This window comes from Amia ocellicauda, chromosome 12 (genome assembly GCF_036373705.1).
Source record: "Amia ocellicauda isolate fAmiCal2 chromosome 12, fAmiCal2.hap1, whole genome shotgun sequence".
In the NCBI taxonomy this organism is placed as follows: Eukaryota; Metazoa; Chordata; class Actinopteri; order Amiiformes; family Amiidae; genus Amia; species Amia ocellicauda.
Window position 1 is genome coordinate 19,450,364 of NC_089861.1, and position 18,189 is coordinate 19,468,552.

The following is an 18,189-nucleotide window of genomic DNA, read 5'->3' on the forward strand; positions in this document are numbered from 1 at the left end:
GTCTATTGGAATTAATTTGTTATTTGTATGTTATAAAACACCACAAAATGTCCGCCAGGATATAACATATCCAGATGGTGTTTAAAACCATCTCAAAGTTTCTACAGAAAAGTGACCATATAGTCTACATATAGTTTCCCCCTGTTTTATTCTATATTGGTAGCGTCCCGAAACTCAGCTAATTCGAGGCGCTTCCTGGCAAACGCGTTTGGAATGTACCAAGGGAAGAAGACGCGGGATAGGGGTCAGAACAGAAATACTAACTGAACTTTATTGACTACGTTTTGAAAGCGTAAACGTACAAAACTATACGCAAAGAAATGGATTCAAGGTAATGCAGTAAAATATTGATGCTTTTGTATATTGTACATCTTTAGATACATTGTCACAGGAAGAATCAATCCCTACTGAAATGGAAATTACCTGCTTCGCCTAGAAACGACTTTGCCCAGAATCCATTGACCCGCCCCCCAGACAAGAAACCTTACTCGAGGCTCATGGGAAATGTAGTTCACATGTGTAATACTTTGATTTCCGAATGCAGAAATCAAATAAATCTACACCCACTAGTAATGTAAATTACACTAATGCTACTATTTCATCTGCTATTGCTGCTACTATACCTACTACTATTACTATGTCTGCTGCTACTAATACCATTTATACTACTTGTAGTATTGTTATGTCTACTACTACTACTACTACTACTACTACTACTACTACTACTCTACTAATACCATTACTGTTATTAATTATAATAACAAATAACAATAACTTCAAATAATACATTATTTAGTAACAGCACTGATACTAAGAATAATTAACTCAAATGACTTCAGTTCTGCTCATGGTTTGAATAACATTGCTTTATGTATAATGTAATGATATCTCATATACACAGTTATGAAAGGCTGACAGACACATTGACTGTAATACAGAGGGTGGGGGGACAGAAGGAGGGAAGAGGGAGCATGAAAGAGAGGAAAGAGAGGGAAGGTGGGGGAGGAGATCGAGAGAGAGGGAGGAAGATGCTGTACAAATATATGTCTTTGGGTTATTAGATTGATACATAGATACATAGATATATATATACGTAGATATTTGAATATTCTTGCTGATTTGCAGATGTCAGTCAGAGGCTGATCTGTGTCCTGACTGGTCAGATCACCGCAGGGGGCGTGGGTGTGGCTGGTGTGGACGGGGCACTCGTATTCAGGTTCTGAAGAAAGATAGATAGATTGATAGATAGATAGATAGATAGATAGATAGATAGATAGATAGATAGAGGATACAATCTAATCATCCACCGAATCCATAATCAATACTTGGCTCCAATCACTGAAGATTAATTATGCTGACACAGATCCCCCATCATACTGAAATGTTCATTCATACACTGACACAAAACAATCACCTAGCACCAAACAGAACAACCCCCAACACAGCAGCACATGCTTGTAGTAGCACTGGCAGTACTACCGATAGTAGTAACAGTAGCTTTAGTAGCATCACTGCAGTAATAATATCATGGCAATGTAGTATTTTAATAGTAGTAGTATCCAAAGAAGAAATAGCAGCAGAAAAAATGTAACAGTTACTAATAGCTAGTAATAGTAGAAATACTAAGAGAAGCCACAGTAGTAGTAGCAACAGCAGCAGTAGCAGCAGGAGAAGTAGTCAATAGTTCCAGTGCCTTAATAAGGGGGTGATGGGTTAAAGAGATTGGCAGCAGTTGCTGTGGTTACCGTGTAGGATATGAACGTTGCCCACTGTCTGTGGAGGAAGAGGGTTAGACAGGAGCTCAGAGCCAACTGCAGCACTGTGAACACCAACAGACAGGCCTTCACACCTCTGGACAGTGCCTGAGAGAGAGAGAGAAAAAAAGAGAGGGAGAAGGTCAGATAGAGAGGGAGGGACAGAGAGAGGGTTAATACTTTCCAGTCCAGTCCAGTCGCATATAGTTTAACCCAGTGTGCTACAGTCCAGTCCACTGTGTTACACTTCAGTGTATTGCTGCACTGCCCAGTGTGATACAGTCCAGTCCAGTGTATTACAATCCAGTTTATTGCTTTCCAGTCCTGTGTGTTACAGTCCAGTCCATTGTGTAGAAGTCTAGTCCAGTGTGTTACAATTCAGACCAGTTTGGTCCAGTCCAGTCCAGTCCAGTCCAATCCAGTGTCTCACAGTTGCATACTGCTCCTTCTTGCACTGATCTTCATAATGTTGTGTCTTGCACTCCGGCTCCAGGTGAGAGAACAGGTCCACAAAGTATATCACCACAGCAACCAGGCAGACGATCACAGTCACTGCTGACACTATCATACACACACGCACCTGAGAGAGAGAGAAGTACAGTTCAGTTACTGTCTGACTGATGCACTGACTAATTAACTGACTGATTTACTTATATACTGACTGATACACTGAGTGACTGACTGATACACTGACTGACTGACTGACTGATACACTGAGTGACTGACTGACTGATACACTGACTGACTCACACAATGACGCACTGACTGACTGACTGACACAATGACTGACTGACTGACTGACTGACTGACACAATGACTGACTGACTGACTGACTGACACAATGACTGACTGACTGACTGACTGATACACTGACTGACTGACTGATACACTGACTGACTGAGACAATGACACACTGACTGACTGACTGACACAATGACTGACTGACTGACTGACTGACACAATGACTGACTGACTGACTGATACACTGACTGACTGACTGATACACTGTACGAATGTCTATTTGACTGACTCAGGAACTGTGGCTGCAACTGCAACAAAGATGAAAAAGGACAAGAAGAAAAAAGGTATAGGCACACTCACATAATAAAGTGTAGCGTGCTTCTCTGTTACTATGGCTACTGCTCCCGCAGCGATGAACTGCATGTAAGAGAGAGAAAGAGGGAGAGAGAGAGAGAGAGAGAGAGAGAGAGAGAGAGAGAGAGAGAGAGAGAGAGAGAGAGAGAGAGAGAGGTCAGTACCCGGTGCTCAAGTTGAAGTCAAGTGTGTTCTGGGAGTTGAAGTCTGTGTAAGAGAGGTGTATTGTGGGAACTGCAGTACTCATAGAGCATATTTACAATACTATAAAAATATATAAATATATATTCTGCACAATTTCCACATTGGTGAGAGAGATGCTGTGTGGATGGCCAGAAAGGAGCATTGTAGATTTAGCCGCTCAAGGCGAGCACACAGGAGAACTATAGTGTTTCAGACAGAGGTGCATTATGGGGACTGGAGTGGATACCATCAGGCCACTCCACCAGGGCACCCCGAAGGTCATGACCTCTGTGAGCTGGGAGGAGAGGAGGGGCAAACCATAGGAAATCACCAACACGCCAACCATCACCTCTGACAACTGTGTGAGAGAGAAAGAAAGAGAGAGAGAGACAGAGACCTTAATCATGATTGTTTTCACTGTTGTAAATGGGAACAGCAGCTCACAGTAACAGTACTGTGAAACTTAACACAAATTCTACTGCTTCTCCTTCTCCGACTCCTACTAATAAGAGAAATATGAAAAAATGAGAAACAGCGCCTCCTCCCTATATACAGGCAGCACAGGGAAACTGCAACTGTCATAATGCTACCTGCACTAACAATACTATTGCTACTGCTACTGTTACCACTACTACCACTAGAACTATTCCCACCACTACAACTTCTACTACTAATAGTGCTACTATAGGTAATACTTCTACTAAAACTGAATAATAATAATAATAATAATAATAATAATAATAATAATAATAATAATAATAATAAATGATAATAATATCTGACCCCCAGGGCTTTGGGCTCTCCTTTCTCCAGACTCTCCCTGGCTCTTCTCTGTGTCTCCTCCAACTTGTCTCCCAAACTGTCTGTGAGCGTCACCCTCAGGTCACGAGAGACTGACACTGCCATCCTGCACTGAGAGAGAGAGGGTTAATACAATACAGACACACTGACTGGACACTACAGTACATTAACACTGCACTGAGAGAGAGAGGGTTAATACAGTACAGACACACTGACTGACTGGACACTACAGTACATTAACACTGCACTGAGAGAGAGAGGGTTAATACAGCACAGACACACTGACTGACTGGACACTACAGTACATTAACACTGCACTGAGAGAGAGAGGGTTAATACAGTACAGACACACTGACTGGACACTACAGTACATTAACACTGCACTGAGAGAGAGAGGGTTAATACAGTACAGACACACTGACTGACTGGACACTACAGTACATTAACACTGCACTGAGAGAGAGAGGGTTAATACAGTACAGACACACTGACTGACTGGACACTACAGTACATTAACACTGCACTGAGAGAGAGAGGGTTAATACAGTACAGACACACTGACTGACTGGACACTACAGTACATTAACACTGCACTGAGAGAGAGAGGGTTAATACAGTACAGACACACTGACTGACTGGACACTACAGTACATTAACACTGCACTGAGAGAGAGAGGGTTAATACAGTACAGACACACTGACTGACTGGACACTACAGTACATTAACACTGCACTGAGAGAGAGGGTTAATACAGTACAGACACACTGACTGGACACTACAGTACATTAACACTGCACTGAGAGAGAGAGGGTTAATACAGTACAGACACACTGACTGACTGGACACTACAGTACATTAACACTGCACTGAGAGAGAGAGGGTTAATACAGCACAGACACACTGACTGACTGGACACTACAGTACATTAACACTGCACTGAGAGAGAGAGGGTTAATACAGTACAGACACACTGACTGGACACTACAGTACATTAACACTGCACTGAGAGAGAGAGGGTTAATACAGTACAGACACACTGACTGACTGGACACTACAGTACATTAACACTGCACTGAGAGAGAGAGGGTTAATACAGTACAGACACACTGACTGACTGGACACTACAGTACATTAACACTGCACTGAGAGAGAGAGGGTTAATACAGTACAGACACACTGACTGACTGGACACTACAGTACATTAACACTGCACTGAGAGAGAGAGGGTTAATACAGTACAGACACACTGACTGACTGGACACTACAGTACATTAACACTGTACTGAGAGAGAGAGGGTTAATACAGTACAGACACACTGACTGACTGGACACTACAGTACATTAACACTGCACTGAGAGAGAGGGTTAATACAGTACAGACACACTGACTGACTGGACACTACAGTACATTAACACTGCACTGAGAGAGAGAGAGGGAGATACTACACGCACTGATACGCAGATATCCTGATGTTTAAACAAGCACGCAGATTCACATTCTCATTAATTTAACGTGCAGTAGAAATAGCCGATAACATGTCAAATGAGGGCAAACAAAATAAAAAATAATATGTTTTATAAACGAAGATAGATAGCTGATACAGATACATATACAGATAGCTGTGCAGAAACAGGTAGGGCGCGTACATACCTGTAGAACGCAGTTGTGTAGTTCTAGAATCTGTCAAGCCGTTACAAACAGAGACGGAACGCTCGCTGCCTTCGTCCCCACCCTTGATGTGCTGAGAAAGCACAAGCGATCGTTACACACAGCAAATACTTTTTTCCTCTCCTCCCTCGTTTCACCCAGACCTATTGACAACTCCTCTTTCGACCCTCTCTCTCCCTCCCTCCCTCTCGCGGCGTTCTCTGCAACTCTAAACAGTTACGGATTTCAGAGCGTCTGTTTCGGGTTCGTATTCATCATTATTTATTTTGATTATTATAATCGTTATTATTAATAGCAATAGTAGCAGTAGTAGCGGGGTTATAGCACTATAGTATAATGCTGATTATTTTGTGTTAGTTTTTGCTAGAATTCGCTAGCAGTGGTATAAATAGTAGCAAAGGTAGAGACAGAGGTTGTGATTTAAACATCCATTAAACATTGACTGTACTATAGCCCAGTCAGTATCAGTCAGACAACCATCTTAATTACACTTGTTATAATTATTTGCATTTCTCTCTCTCTCAATGCAGTGTTAATGTACTGTAGTGTCCAGTCAGTCAGTGTGTCTGTACTGTATTAACCCTCTCTCTCTCAGTGCAGTGTTAATGTACTGTAGTGTCCAGTCAGTCAGTGTGTCTGTACTGTATTAACCCTCTCTCTCTCAGTGCAGTGTTAATGTACTGTAGTGTCCAGTCAGTCAGTGTGTCTGTACTGTATTAACCCTCTCTCTCTCAGTGCAGTGTTAATGTACTGTAGTGTCCAGTCAGTCAGTGTGTCTGTACTGTATTAACCCTCTCTCTCTCAGTGCAGTGTTAATGTACTGTAGTGTCCAGTCAGTGTGTCTGTACTGTATTAACCCTCTCTCTCAGTGCAGTGTTAATGTACTGTAGTGTCCAGTCAGTGTGTCTGTGCTGTATTAACCCTCTCTCTCTCAGTGCAGTGTTAATGTACTGTAGTGTCCAGTCAGTGTGTCTGTACTGTATTAACCCTCTCTCTCTCAGTGCAGTGTTAATGTACTGTAGTGTCCAGTCAGTCAGTGTGTCTGTACTGTATTAACCCTCTCTCTCTCAGTGCAGTGTTAATGTACTGTAGTGTCCAGTCAGTCAGTGTGTCTGTACTGTATTAACCCTCTCTCTCTCAGTGCAGTGTTAATGTACTGTAGTGTCCAGTCAGTGTGTCTGTACTGTATTAACCCTCTCTCTCTCTCTCTCTCTCTCTCTCTCTCTCTCTCTCTCTCTCTCTCTCTCTCTCTCTCTCTCTGAAACTAAAATTCAAAGTAAGCTTTATTGGCATGACATTTGTATACAGGTATTGCCAAAGCATCTGATATAATTGATGCATACAGTGACTCTCAAAAGTATTCAAGTATCCTTGGACTTTTTCACATTTCATTGTGTTACAACATTAAATCAGAATGGATTTAATCAGGAGTTTTTGCCTCTGATCAACATAGAAAATGTCCATAATGTCAAAATGAAAAATATAATGTGCAAATTGTTCTAAATTAATTACAAATTCCAAACATACACTAATTGAATGCAAGTATCAATTAATTGAAAGTAATCACCCCCTTTGTCAGGACACACCTGATTTAGCTGTGGTGAAACCAATTGTCTTTAGAATTCATGTAATGAGTCCACCTCTGTGCAATTAAGGAGTCACCAATTGGGGCTAGGATATAAAACATTTCCAAGGCATTGAATATTCCCCTGGAGCACACTAAAGTCCATTATTAAGAAATGGAGAGAATATGGCACTGTGAATCTGCCTACAACAGTCCGTCCTCAAAAACAGAGTATCTGGGCGAAAAGGGCACTAGTCAGGGAGGTCACCAAGAGGCCTATGACAACTCTAAAGGAGTTACTGTCTTCCATGGCTGAGCTGGGAGACAGTGTGCACACTGCAACAATAGCCCGGGTACTTCACAAAAGTGGCATTTATGGGAGAAAAAAAACTCAAAAATCAAATCACAGCTAGAGTTTGCCATGTGGGAGACTCTGAGACCAAGTGGAGGAAGATTCTATGGTCTGATGAGACCAAAATAGAGATATTTGACCTTAACACTAAGCGCTACGTTTAGCACAAGCCTAACAACAAACATCATCCTGAGAACGCCATCCCTACCGTGAAGCACGGTGGTGACAGCATCATGCTATGGGGATGCTTCTCTGCATCAGGGACTGGAAACCTTGTAAAGATAGAGGCCACAATGGATGCAGCAAAGTACAGAGAAATCCTGGAAGAAACATGCTGAAGTCTGCAAGAGACCTGGGACATGGGAGATGATTCAGGACAATGACCTCAAACATACAGCCAAAGCCACACTGGAGTGAAAAGGTCAGTGTCCTGGAGTGGCCCAGTCAAAGCCCGGACCTCAATGCAATTGAGAATATGTGTGGAAAGGTCCACACCAGGGATGTGCCAGGGGGGCTATTTGTCCCAATCACCCCGTCAGCTCATGCCGAGTCCCCTTGGTGAACAGCAATGTTCACTCTCTCCGTCATTGTCCTGAATAGTCTCCCAACTCTTGCAAACCTCAGCAGGTTTTCTTCCAGGATTTCTCTGTACTTTGTTGCATCCATTTTGTCCTCTATCTTTACAAGGTTTCCAGGCCCTCATGCAGGCCCTGATGCAAATAAACATCCCCATGCAAAGAAACATCAGACCATAGAATCTTCATCCACTTGGTCTCAGAGTCTCCCAAATGCCTTCTGGCAAAACCATTTTATCTCTCCCATAAAGGCCACATCGTTCACCAGCATAGGGACTGCAGTGCCCCTTTTTTAATTTCAGCCACTGCCCCCCTAAATGGCTGTGCACGTAACTCAACTTGATGGAGCTTGAGCGATTTTGCTAAGAAGAATGGGTAACAATTGCTGTGTCTAGATGTGCAAAGCTGGTAGAGACTCATCCACATAGATTTATTTCTGTAATTGCTGCCAAACGTGCCTCTTCCAAATATTGACTGAAGGGGTGATTACTTATGCATCACGTTTTCTGTTTTTGTAATTAATTTAATTTTCAAATTATATTTTTCACTTTGATATTATGGACATTTTCTGTGTTGATCAGTGGCAAAAACTTCTATATTATTATTATTATTATTATTATTATTATTATTATTATTATTATTATTATTATTATTATTATTGTTAAATTATGATTAAATCCATTCTGATTTTATCTTGTAACACAATGAAATGTGGAAAAGTCCAAGGGGGGTGAATACTTTTGAGAGTCACTGTATAAAGAAAATATATTTATAGAAAATAAATTAAGAAAAAAAATCATAGATTAAACATCATTATAAAAATTAAAATAATACTTAATTAAAATAAAATAATGTATAATATGTATGAATAATAAATCATAAGTAGTAACATAAAACTAATAAGAATAATCAAGCAATGAGTATGATTAAGTAAGTTTCAATAAATAAAAGTTATATATATATTGGAAGTTATATATATATGTTGGAAGGGAGACTTATTTTCTAAATATTATTACTAGTATTTACTATGATATCGTTTTATTGATGTAATTTATTTTCTAAATATTATTACTAGTATTTACTTCGATATCGTAGTAAATACTAGTAATAATATTTAGAAAATAAATTATACATCAATAAAACGTTCATCATTCCCAGTAGTCTCCCTTCCAACACCTTAGAAAACAACTCTAACCACTGCCTCCCTCCCTCTGATGCACTGATCACTGAGTCTGTACCTTGTCAATGTTTGCCTTTCTTTTGGGGTTTTGATATTTAGGTATTCTGCAAATGTAATATTCCTATTTAGGGCCCGAACACATCCAAGTTTATCTACTAATTTTTCAAATTTCCGTTGTATTTCTCCTTTAGTTTAAGTTTGATTGTTTTTATTGTTGTGAAAACCTGGTTCTGGGGCTCTCTGGTGTCCGAACAGCTCAGGGTCATGAGCCTCAGAGCACGCTGGCCCAGAGGGTCTCACTCTGGGGAGAGCTGGTTGCTTAGTACTGCTTTGTGGTGGTAGGACTGGGAGTCCACCTGCTTTAGGTGGGACCAGAACTCTCTCACTTTTTCTCTTTCTCAGTGTAATGTTAATTAGGGTGTGTGTTAGAGTACTCAGGTACTCTATATAATTAGAATTACTCAAGCATTAATTTACCACTCCAATACTCTATAATTATACATTCTATCACTTGAGTACAGTTCATTATAATTTTTAATGATTCAGTCATACAACTCAAATATATTTACAACCTTAGCGTGCCAGCCATTTTAAATTTAAATAGATGCAGCTTTCGACCTTAGACGACAATGCAAACCATATGTAGGCCAGTGAGTAATTTCACAGAGGAGCCAAGCGAAGTTGGATCTGGAAGTATTTAGAGAAATCAGATGAAGCAATGGCATATTGGAAGTTATGCAACCTATGACTGGCCCATCAAAAAAACAAAAACAATAACAACAAGTTCAGTGCATCTCCATTTGCAGTTTGAAGCATATTGTTATTGTCAGAATATGATGCAAAGATATATATTATATATTTTTTGTCATGTGACAGGAGATACGCCAGAATAGAATTCGTCTGTTGAACAGCAACGTTTTACTGACATCTTCAACAACAAAAAAAGCAAATTAGAAAAAAGGTCCGCTATTCAACTGATTTTGGATTGCGTAGTTTCTTAGAAAGCTTTCTTTTAGTGGTTTGTTTGATAAAGGATTACGCAATATGACATTTCTGTGGACAATAAGACCAGACTGCAGCAGGCAACTCTCAAAATGACCATAACAATATACGGCTATGTCACACCAAATTCTGTACAGCAAAAGTCAGGACATCCCAATGAAAGAGATAATTGAATGAGTTAGTGAATCTGTTTTATATAACACTGCATAATTTGAATTCCCCCATTGTCTGTAAAAATGTTACTATTTTTTATTAGACTTCCCTGACCATCATTACTGTAATATTCACAAACATATACAGCATTTACAGTAAAGATGTTCCACAGTAAATAGAACATTGGAAAAATTGGTGAATGTGTCATATTTAAAAATTGGTACAGATAAATCTCCATCGTCCGTCCAATATTAAACTTGATCTCCCTAGTAAACCTCTCCCACTAGCATTACTGTAAATTCCATTAATAACTGGTGTTGCAATTCCCAGTTATGACAACCCCAAAATCGGCACATGGAATTTAATAGCATATTGACGAAATAGGGAAATCTGTCACATTGTACACTAGGCCAAAATCTCTCCATTGGCTGTGACACATTATGCTGGATTCTTATAGTAGACTTCCCCGTCTATGTGTTAATGTAGATTTCAGGAAATTGTACTGTAAACATTATGAAACCCCAAAGTGGGCACATGAAACAAAATAGCGCATTGGCGAAATGGGTGAATCTGCCATATTGTGCACTCAATAAATCGACATTTCCTCATTTTGTGTGTCAAATGACACTGGGTTCTTATATTAGACTTCCCTGACTTGCATCCATGTAACACTTATGAATATTTATTGTAGATTTTTCCAGTTATGACACCCCAAAGTGGTTGCAATCAATACCATAGTACTTTGGGAAATATGTGAATCTGCCATATTGCACACTGTATTAAATCAATATTTTCCCATTGTCAAACATGTTACTGGATTTGTATAGTAGACTTCCTTGACTAATATCACTGTGAATTGCAGGAAAGTTTACTGTAGCATTTTACAGAGATTTCTTGGGCCAAACGGAATCTGTGGATTTTTCTTTTCCCACATTCAGGGGATCATTTAACTTAAATCCTGCTCAAAATCTGCATAAATGAATATATTACATTTAATGTTCTTCTATAAAGAAATATAAATTGCACAGGAGATTTCAACTTCCAATAGTGGTTTGCTGATAATTCGTCATTAAATAAATTACATAAAAAGTATTGATTGTGATCACTTGCATTTTGGTGGCTATGTATTTTTGGATGACATCATCTTCGCTATGCTTCCTTTCATGTCCCTAGTCTATTTGACATTGTAGTTTTGTTCCAAAAGGTATTTATTTTAAGCCTCAGTCTGAATTGTCCGACGCATGTGCTGTAATCCCTCGTTATTGTTATTGTGATGGTATTACTTTATTATTTTATTGTAAAATGATGATATTCATTTTGTTATTGGTGTGTGCCAAATGGTAATACTTTCATTTTGTGCCTCATTTGAATTAATTTAATTCTGTGAGAATTCTACTTTGAGATGGTTTTCTGTGGGTTCTCATTAGGTCACGGATTCTATTGGGGCGTAGCTGTGACACCCCAAAATGGGCACAAGCAGTTAAGTAGGACATTGCTGAATCTGTCATATTGCACACCCCATAGACATCCATAGGTTGAGAATGCAACCATGGTTTTCTGAAAGAGAAAATAGTTCCTAAGGGGCTATGTACAGTGTGTCACGAAAGAGGAGAAACTGCATAATAAAGCCGCCCTTGTGTGTGGTTACACTGATGAACCCCCACCCTGGCTTTGGTCATCTACACAGTGCATGCGCTGTACTTCTTTTTTTCCCTCTCACTCTTTGGGAAGGATAGACAAGAAGAAAAAACACATCAAAACAAAAAGATTACTATGACAGGAATAACTACAGCTAATATAGAGCAGTGCTGAACTCACTTCCTTCCTCCCTCAGAGCAGCATCCCTGTGTCGCTCACTGTGTATCCTTGTGACAGGCCACTACATACTGGGCAGCCAGTGTGGTTGTGTGTCCCTCCCCTCACGGGACTTACTGTAGAATAATGAAACAGTTTAAGTGCAAAACATTGCTGACCAGCTCAGAGGAATAGACCAGAGAGGTCTGGAGGGGATACAGTATATGGAGAGGTCAGGGTCTGAAGGTAGCTTGGTGCAGTGTGGCCAAGACAGCGGTAGATGCATGCCGGGATCAAGAGTCAGTGGAGGGAGCGGAGCAGTGGAGTAGCGTGTGTGAATCGTGGCAGAGAGACACCAGACGAGCCACAGAGTTCTGGATGAGCTGGAGCTGCGGGTAGTAGATGGAGGCAGGGCGGCCAGGAGGGAGTTGCAGTAGTCCAGGCAGGAGAGGACCAGGGACTGGACGAGTAGCTGAGTCGAGTAGTCAGTGAGGAAGGGATGGATTCGGCGTATGTTGCTCAGGAAGAATCTACAGGTGCGTGTCAGCGTGGTGATGTGCTGAGTGTAGGAGAGCGCAGGATTGATGGTGACTTGTAGATTTTTAGTGGAAGAAGTAGGAGAGAGTATGGTGGATTCCAAGGGGTTTGAGATGGAGAACTCAGCAGAAGGTGAAGAAGAGTGGGGGAAAAACAGGAGATCTGATTTGGAGAGGTTGAGCTTGAGGTGGTGTGAGTGCATCCAGGAGGAAATAGCAGACAGATAGAAGAGATGCAATAGGGGACAAAGGAGTCAGAAGAGGGAAAAGACAGGAAGAGCTAGGCGTCATCCACAGCTGGTTTAATTCCAGCATTTTTTCCCCCTTATCACAGGGATTAACACACAGATGTCATTATAACCCTCTCTCTCTCTCTCTCTTCCCTCCCCCACACTCTCTCAATCTCCCATTTCCTCAGGCCTTATTTCTTCTTTCTCTCTCCCCATGGCTGGCCCCCCACTCTCTCTAACTCTTTCTCACTCTCTCTCTCTCTCTCTCTCTCTCTCTCTCTCTCTCTCTCTCTCTCTCTCTCTCTCTCTCTCTCAAAGCATAACAGCTTAATTCATAACTAATCAGCTCCTGGTGTCTGACTATGTGCAAACAGTTTATTTTATACCAAGAAACTACGATGTGATTTGGATGATCTCTCTCTCTCTCTCTCTCTCTCTCTCTCTCTTACACACACACACATACAGACACACTCACTTTCTTTCTCTCTTTCTCCCCACCCCCTCTACATAGGTTTCTCCCCCTCTGTCTGTTATCTGTGTCTTTGCTCAAAACTTCAGAGAAATGGGTTTTCAAAGTTGAATGAACTGAACAAAACTAACATTCTCTCTCTCTCTCTCTCAAACAAAATGTCTCTCTCTCAAAAAAACTCTCCTGATTGGTTCCTTCTTTGATGTTGTTGCTGAATTAACTGTATTAACCCTCTCTCTCTCATTGCAGTGTTAATGTACTGTAGTATCCAGTCAGTCAGTGTGTCTGTACTGTATTAACCCTCTCTCTCTCAGTGCAGTGTTAATGTACTGTAGTGTCCAGTCAGTGTGTCTGTACTGTATTAACCCTCTCTTTCTTCAGGATTGATACAGGCACCATGCCCAGCTCTCAGTTTGGGGGTGTCCCAGCTGGCACCTCAAGATTTGATCACTCCTCCTGTTTGGACCCTGAGACTTTAGGGGTGAGTGCTGAGCCCTGTTATTTAACACAATTTTTCACAGAGAATATAAATCTAATTTTATATTTCTTATATTCTCTCATCACATTATTGTTTAAATACAATGATCCTTTATAAGTAACTGGCTGAAGGGCACATAAGCAGTGTCCCCCACCTGGAATTGAGCCCACAGCCCTCCGCTTCAGAGTCCAGAGCCCATCTACCCTTCAAACAGAAGGGTTGAGGTGGGGAGAGAGTGAGAGAGAGAAGGGGGGGATATTACCCAAGTACAGACTCAGTGACCTCAGCCTGGCGATTGCAAAGGGCCAACACACACAGGGAGGAGCGACTGGGCAGCCACTGTTAACACGGGGAGGTGGAAAGGACAGGGTGGTGGACAGGTGGGGGGGCAGTTGTTGTTTCCTTAGGTGTGGGAGGGGGGGACTTCAGTGGGAATGAAGGGGAAGTGTGTTCTTGCCGTCTATTTGTTCAATTATGTATGATTTATTGTTACCTATTTATACATTTACTTAAGTTAGTTAGTTATTACTTGTTTTTTTATTATTTGTGAATTATGACAGAGAGACTAGACAGGCAGACTCAGAGCTACACAGGCTGTAGAGAGATTGACAAACACAGACAGACACACACACACTCTCTGCCTGTCTGTTGTCTTTCTCAGTCACAATATATCCTCCTCCCCTGTAGGTGATGACAATATTACTGGGCATCTTCCAGCTGCTCCTTGCCATACCAAGTTACTATGTCGAGCTGTCCCCCCCCTGGCTCCTCATCATGCCCGTCTGCATCGGGATAGTGGTATGTTCCAGCACAGTACACCCACTAGAGTATTACTGTAGCACTGCATGCAATTCGTAAGTGAGCCAGTCAATGTCCTAATTAATCAGCAACAATGTCAGCTTAAGCCCCACGCTGCCAAAAACCTCTCCATCAGTCAATCATATTTCATGAGTGGAATGAATATATATCTTAAGCACAACAACAAATTATATATATATGGGCTGGACACACTGCAAGTAACACAGATCAAAAATGGACAAAATAATCTATTGAATGGATCCCAAGAGATTAAAAAAAGACCTAGAAGACGACCACATAGAAGTTGGAGAGATGAAATCATAAACATTGCAGGCGTGACATGGAAAAGAGAAGCTGTAGATCGAAGCAAGTGGAAACATCTTGGGGTGGCCTTCATCCAGCAATGGATCGATATAGGCTGATGGTGATGATAAACATACATGTACACTCCTGATCCATCAGTTTTTATTCTAATGAATTGTTTATCTTTCTTTCTACATTTCTTGTGTCCAGTTTATTATTGCAGGATCGTTCGCAGTAGCTTGTGAGAAAGTGCCCAATCGCCGGTTGGTAAGTTAATAATATTATCGACTGGTGTCAGCAGTATTTCTGGGGTCTGCGTTAGGGTCTGTGTATTGATTTCTATATTAGTAGTATCTCAAGGGTCTATATTAGAGACTTGATTAATCTCTGTGTTAGGGTCTGTAAATCTGGGTTGGTAGTGTCTCTGGGGTTATATTAGGGTCTCTGATAATCTCTCAGTGTCAATTAGTCTGTCAGTGATTACTATACCAATAAACCTCTCTTTCTCTCACCCCCTAAACCTCCCTCTCTCTCTCTGCCACTCCCTACCCCTCTTTCCCCCCAACCTTTCCACATACCCTCCCCCATCCCTCTCCATTTCCTTCTCCCCCTCTCGATCTCTCCTCCACCCCTGTCCCTCTCTCAGCTACAGGGCTGTGTGTACAGCAATGTGTGTGGCCTGGTGGTGGCTCTGTGTGCAGTGTGTGTGTACGCAGTGGCCCTGCACCGTGTCCCCTCTCCCAAAACCTGCGCCCACTTCGATTTAGACATGCACCTGGAAGATATGGAAATCAACTGCATTTTTGATCACGTGTCGAAGGTACTCTGTGCGTGTATGTGTCTGCGTGTGTGTGTGTGTCTATGTATGTGTGAGTGACTGTGTGTGTCTGATTTTCAGTGCAGTGTTAATGTACTGTAGTATCCAGTCAGTGTGTCTGTGCTGTATTAACCCTCTCTCTCTCAGTGCAGTGTTAATGTACTGTAGTGTCCAGTCAGTCAGTGTGTCTGTACTGTATTAACCCTCTCTCTCTCAGTGCAGTGTTAATGTACTGTAGTGTTCAGTCAGTCAGTGTGTCTGTACTGTATTAACCCTCTCTCTCAGTGCAGTGTTAATGTACTGTAGTGTCCAGTCAGTGTGTCTGTACTGTATTAACCCTCTCTCTCTCAGTGCAGTGTTAATGTACTGTAGTGTCCAGTCAGTCGTGTGTCTGTACTGTATTAACCCTCTCTCTCTCAGTGCAGTGTTAATGTACTGTAGTGTCCAGTCAGTGTGTCTGTACTGTATTAACCCTCTCTCTCTCAGTGCAGTGTTAATGTACTGTAGTGTCCAGTCAGTCAGTGTGTCTGTACTGTATTAACCCTCTCTCTCTCAGTGCAGTGTTAATGTACTGTAGTGTCCAGTCAGTCGTGTGTCTGTACTGTATTAACCCTCTCTCTCTCAGTGCAGTGTTAATGTACTTTAGTGTCCAGTCAGTCAGTGTGTCTGTACTGTATTAACCCTCTCTCTCTCAGTGCAGTGTTAATGTACTGTAGTGTTCAGTCAGTGTGTCTGTACTGTATTAACCCTCTCTCTCTCAGTGCAGTGTTAATGTACTGTAGTGTCCAGTCAGTCAGTGTGTCTGTGCTGTACTGTATTAACCCTCTCTCTCTCTCTCTATCTCTCTTTCTCTCTCCAGACTACAGCACTCAGTATCGCCACCCTGCTGATGCTGTATAACATTACAGCTCTGATTCTGGTGTCACTGCTCTCTTTCTCTTCACTGAGAGAACTAAGGAGCAACCGAAGGACCAACTGACGGATCTGTGTTGTGTATTACTCTCTTTCTCTCTGTATTACTATTAACTCTGCTCTGTATTAACAGCCCTCCTGTTAGACTATGTGTCCCGCCATTGTACTGTATCATAGTATTTGGCATGAAAGTAGGTTTTGCAGCATTGCAATAAAGGAAGTCTAAGAAAACATATTGTACCACATCAATGTGTCTGTGTAGGTCTCTCTCTCTCACACACACATTCAAATTTCAAATTCATCTTGATTTATGTGTAGTAGTAAATGTCCTAATACTAAGAGTTTCTTATCCTTTTCTCTTAAGGCTTCACATGTTTGACATTGACAAAACAACAGCAATGACCAAGTAGATCCAATAAGGAATTAAGCAGATAAATCCTAACTGAGAGAGAGAGAATTTGTAAAGTTGTTAAGACAGGAAGAGGGGCCTGCGAGAAAAAAATAATAATGAGCAAAACAGATTGAGAGGATGAGGTTGTGTTTTTCTCTTCTCTTTGGGGGGGATATTTTCTTTCTCTCTCCCGAGCTGTTTTTCTCCCACCCACCTCTTCCTGTGTTTAAAACTTTACAAATTCTTTCTCCTCTTGTTAACCCCGCACCCCCCCTGCCCCTCTCTCTCTCTCTCTCTCTCTCTCTCAGCATGAACAGAGCAGTGCAGCCAAAACAGTTGTCACAGTTTTAACTCTCTGTTTTGTCTCTCTGTCTGTCTCCATCTCTCTCTGTATCTCTGTGTTTGTTTCTCCCATGTGTGTGTCTCTATTGTTCTGACAGTTGCATCAGCATTGTCAAACCCAGACTCCATCTCTCTTCCTCTTTCTATATCTCTGTCTCTCCATCACACTCTCTCTCCCCATCTTTGCCGCACTTTCTGTTTCCCAGTCTCTCATTCTCCCTCCTTTGTTTCTGTCTCCCTGTCTCTCTCTCTCTCTCTCTCTCTCTCTCTCTCTCTCTCTCTCGCTCTCTCTCTCTATCAAATTCAAAGTGCTTTATTGCCAAAGCGTTAGTAACAATTTCACTTATTATTATTTTTGTTTAACATTTAACACATCCATTTACACTCACCTAAAGGATTATTAGGAACACCTGTTCAATTTCTCATTAATGCAATTATCTAACCAACCAATCACATGGCAGTTGCTTCAATGCATTTAGGGGTGTGGTCCTGGTCAAGACAATCTCCTGAACTCCAAACTGAATGTCTGAATGGGAAAGAAAGGTGATTTAAGCAATTTTGAGCGTGGCATGGTTGTTGGTGCCAGACGGGCCGGTCTGAGTATTTCACAATCTGCTCAGTTACTGGGATTTTCACGCACAATCATTTCTAGGGTTTACAAAGAATGGTGTGAAAAGGGAAAAACATCCAGTATGCGGCAGTCCTGTGGGCGAAAATGCCTTGTTGATGCTAGAGGTCAGAGGAGAATGGGCCGACTGATTCAAGCTGATAGAAGAGCAACTTTGACTGA

The 18,189-nt window shown here is 41.4% G+C and overlaps 2 protein-coding genes across 3 annotated transcripts; one reads left to right on the forward strand and one right to left on the reverse strand.

The window, feature by feature from the left end:
* Window positions 1–253: 253 nt before the first annotated feature.
* tmem176 (transmembrane protein 176) lies at window positions 254–5,639 on the reverse strand. 2 transcript variants are annotated; one of them, XM_066718649.1, is made up of 7 exons: window positions 5,486–5,639; window positions 3,816–3,944; window positions 3,280–3,390; window positions 2,856–2,912; window positions 2,185–2,334; window positions 1,746–1,862; window positions 254–1,219 (listed from the first exon to the last, which is right to left on the reverse strand). In XM_066718649.1, exons 2-7 carry the CDS (start codon window positions 3,936–3,938, stop codon window positions 1,160–1,162), a joined length of 618 nt encoding a protein of 205 aa, XP_066574746.1. In that variant the 5' UTR covers window positions 3,939–3,944; window positions 5,486–5,639; the 3' UTR covers window positions 254–1,159. The 2 variants fall into 2 exon arrangements, with proteins under 2 accessions (XP_066574746.1, XP_066574747.1); XM_066718650.1 differs by having other exon boundaries at window positions 3,816–3,939; window positions 5,486–5,632.
* LOC136764514 (membrane-spanning 4-domains subfamily A member 18) lies at window positions 5,625–16,911 on the forward strand. Its single transcript, XM_066718651.1, has 6 exons — window positions 5,625–5,746; window positions 13,740–13,839; window positions 14,524–14,634; window positions 15,148–15,204; window positions 15,584–15,757; window positions 16,614–16,911. Exons 2-6 carry the CDS (start codon window positions 13,756–13,758, stop codon window positions 16,731–16,733), a joined length of 546 nt encoding a protein of 181 aa, XP_066574748.1. The 5' UTR covers window positions 5,625–5,746; window positions 13,740–13,755; the 3' UTR covers window positions 16,734–16,911.
* The last annotated feature ends 1,278 nt before the right edge of the window (window positions 16,912–18,189 follow it).

Bases quoted from the DNA above. Each gene is read 5' to 3' on its own strand.
- tmem176 (XM_066718649.1), bottom strand. From the start codon at position 3,938: ATGGCAGTGTCAGTCTCTCGTGACCTGAGGGTGACGCTCACAGACAGT. The intron at 2,335-2,855 runs GTGAGTGTGCCT...TCTCTCTCTCAG, and splicing joins AGCACGCTACACTTTATTAT to GTGCGTGTGTGTATGATAGT. The intron at 1,220-1,745 runs GTAACCACAGCA...ATCTTTCTTCAG, and splicing joins CAACGTTCATATCCTACACG to AACCTGAATACGAGTGCCCC.
- LOC136764514 (XM_066718651.1), top strand. From the start codon at position 13,756: ATGCCCAGCTCTCAGTTTGGGGGTGTCCCAGCTGGCACCTCAAGATTT. The intron at 13,840-14,523 runs GTGAGTGCTGAG...CCTCCCCTGTAG, and splicing joins TGGACCCTGAGACTTTAGGG to GTGATGACAATATTACTGGG. The intron at 14,635-15,147 runs GTATGTTCCAGC...TCTTGTGTCCAG, and splicing joins CCGTCTGCATCGGGATAGTG to TTTATTATTGCAGGATCGTT.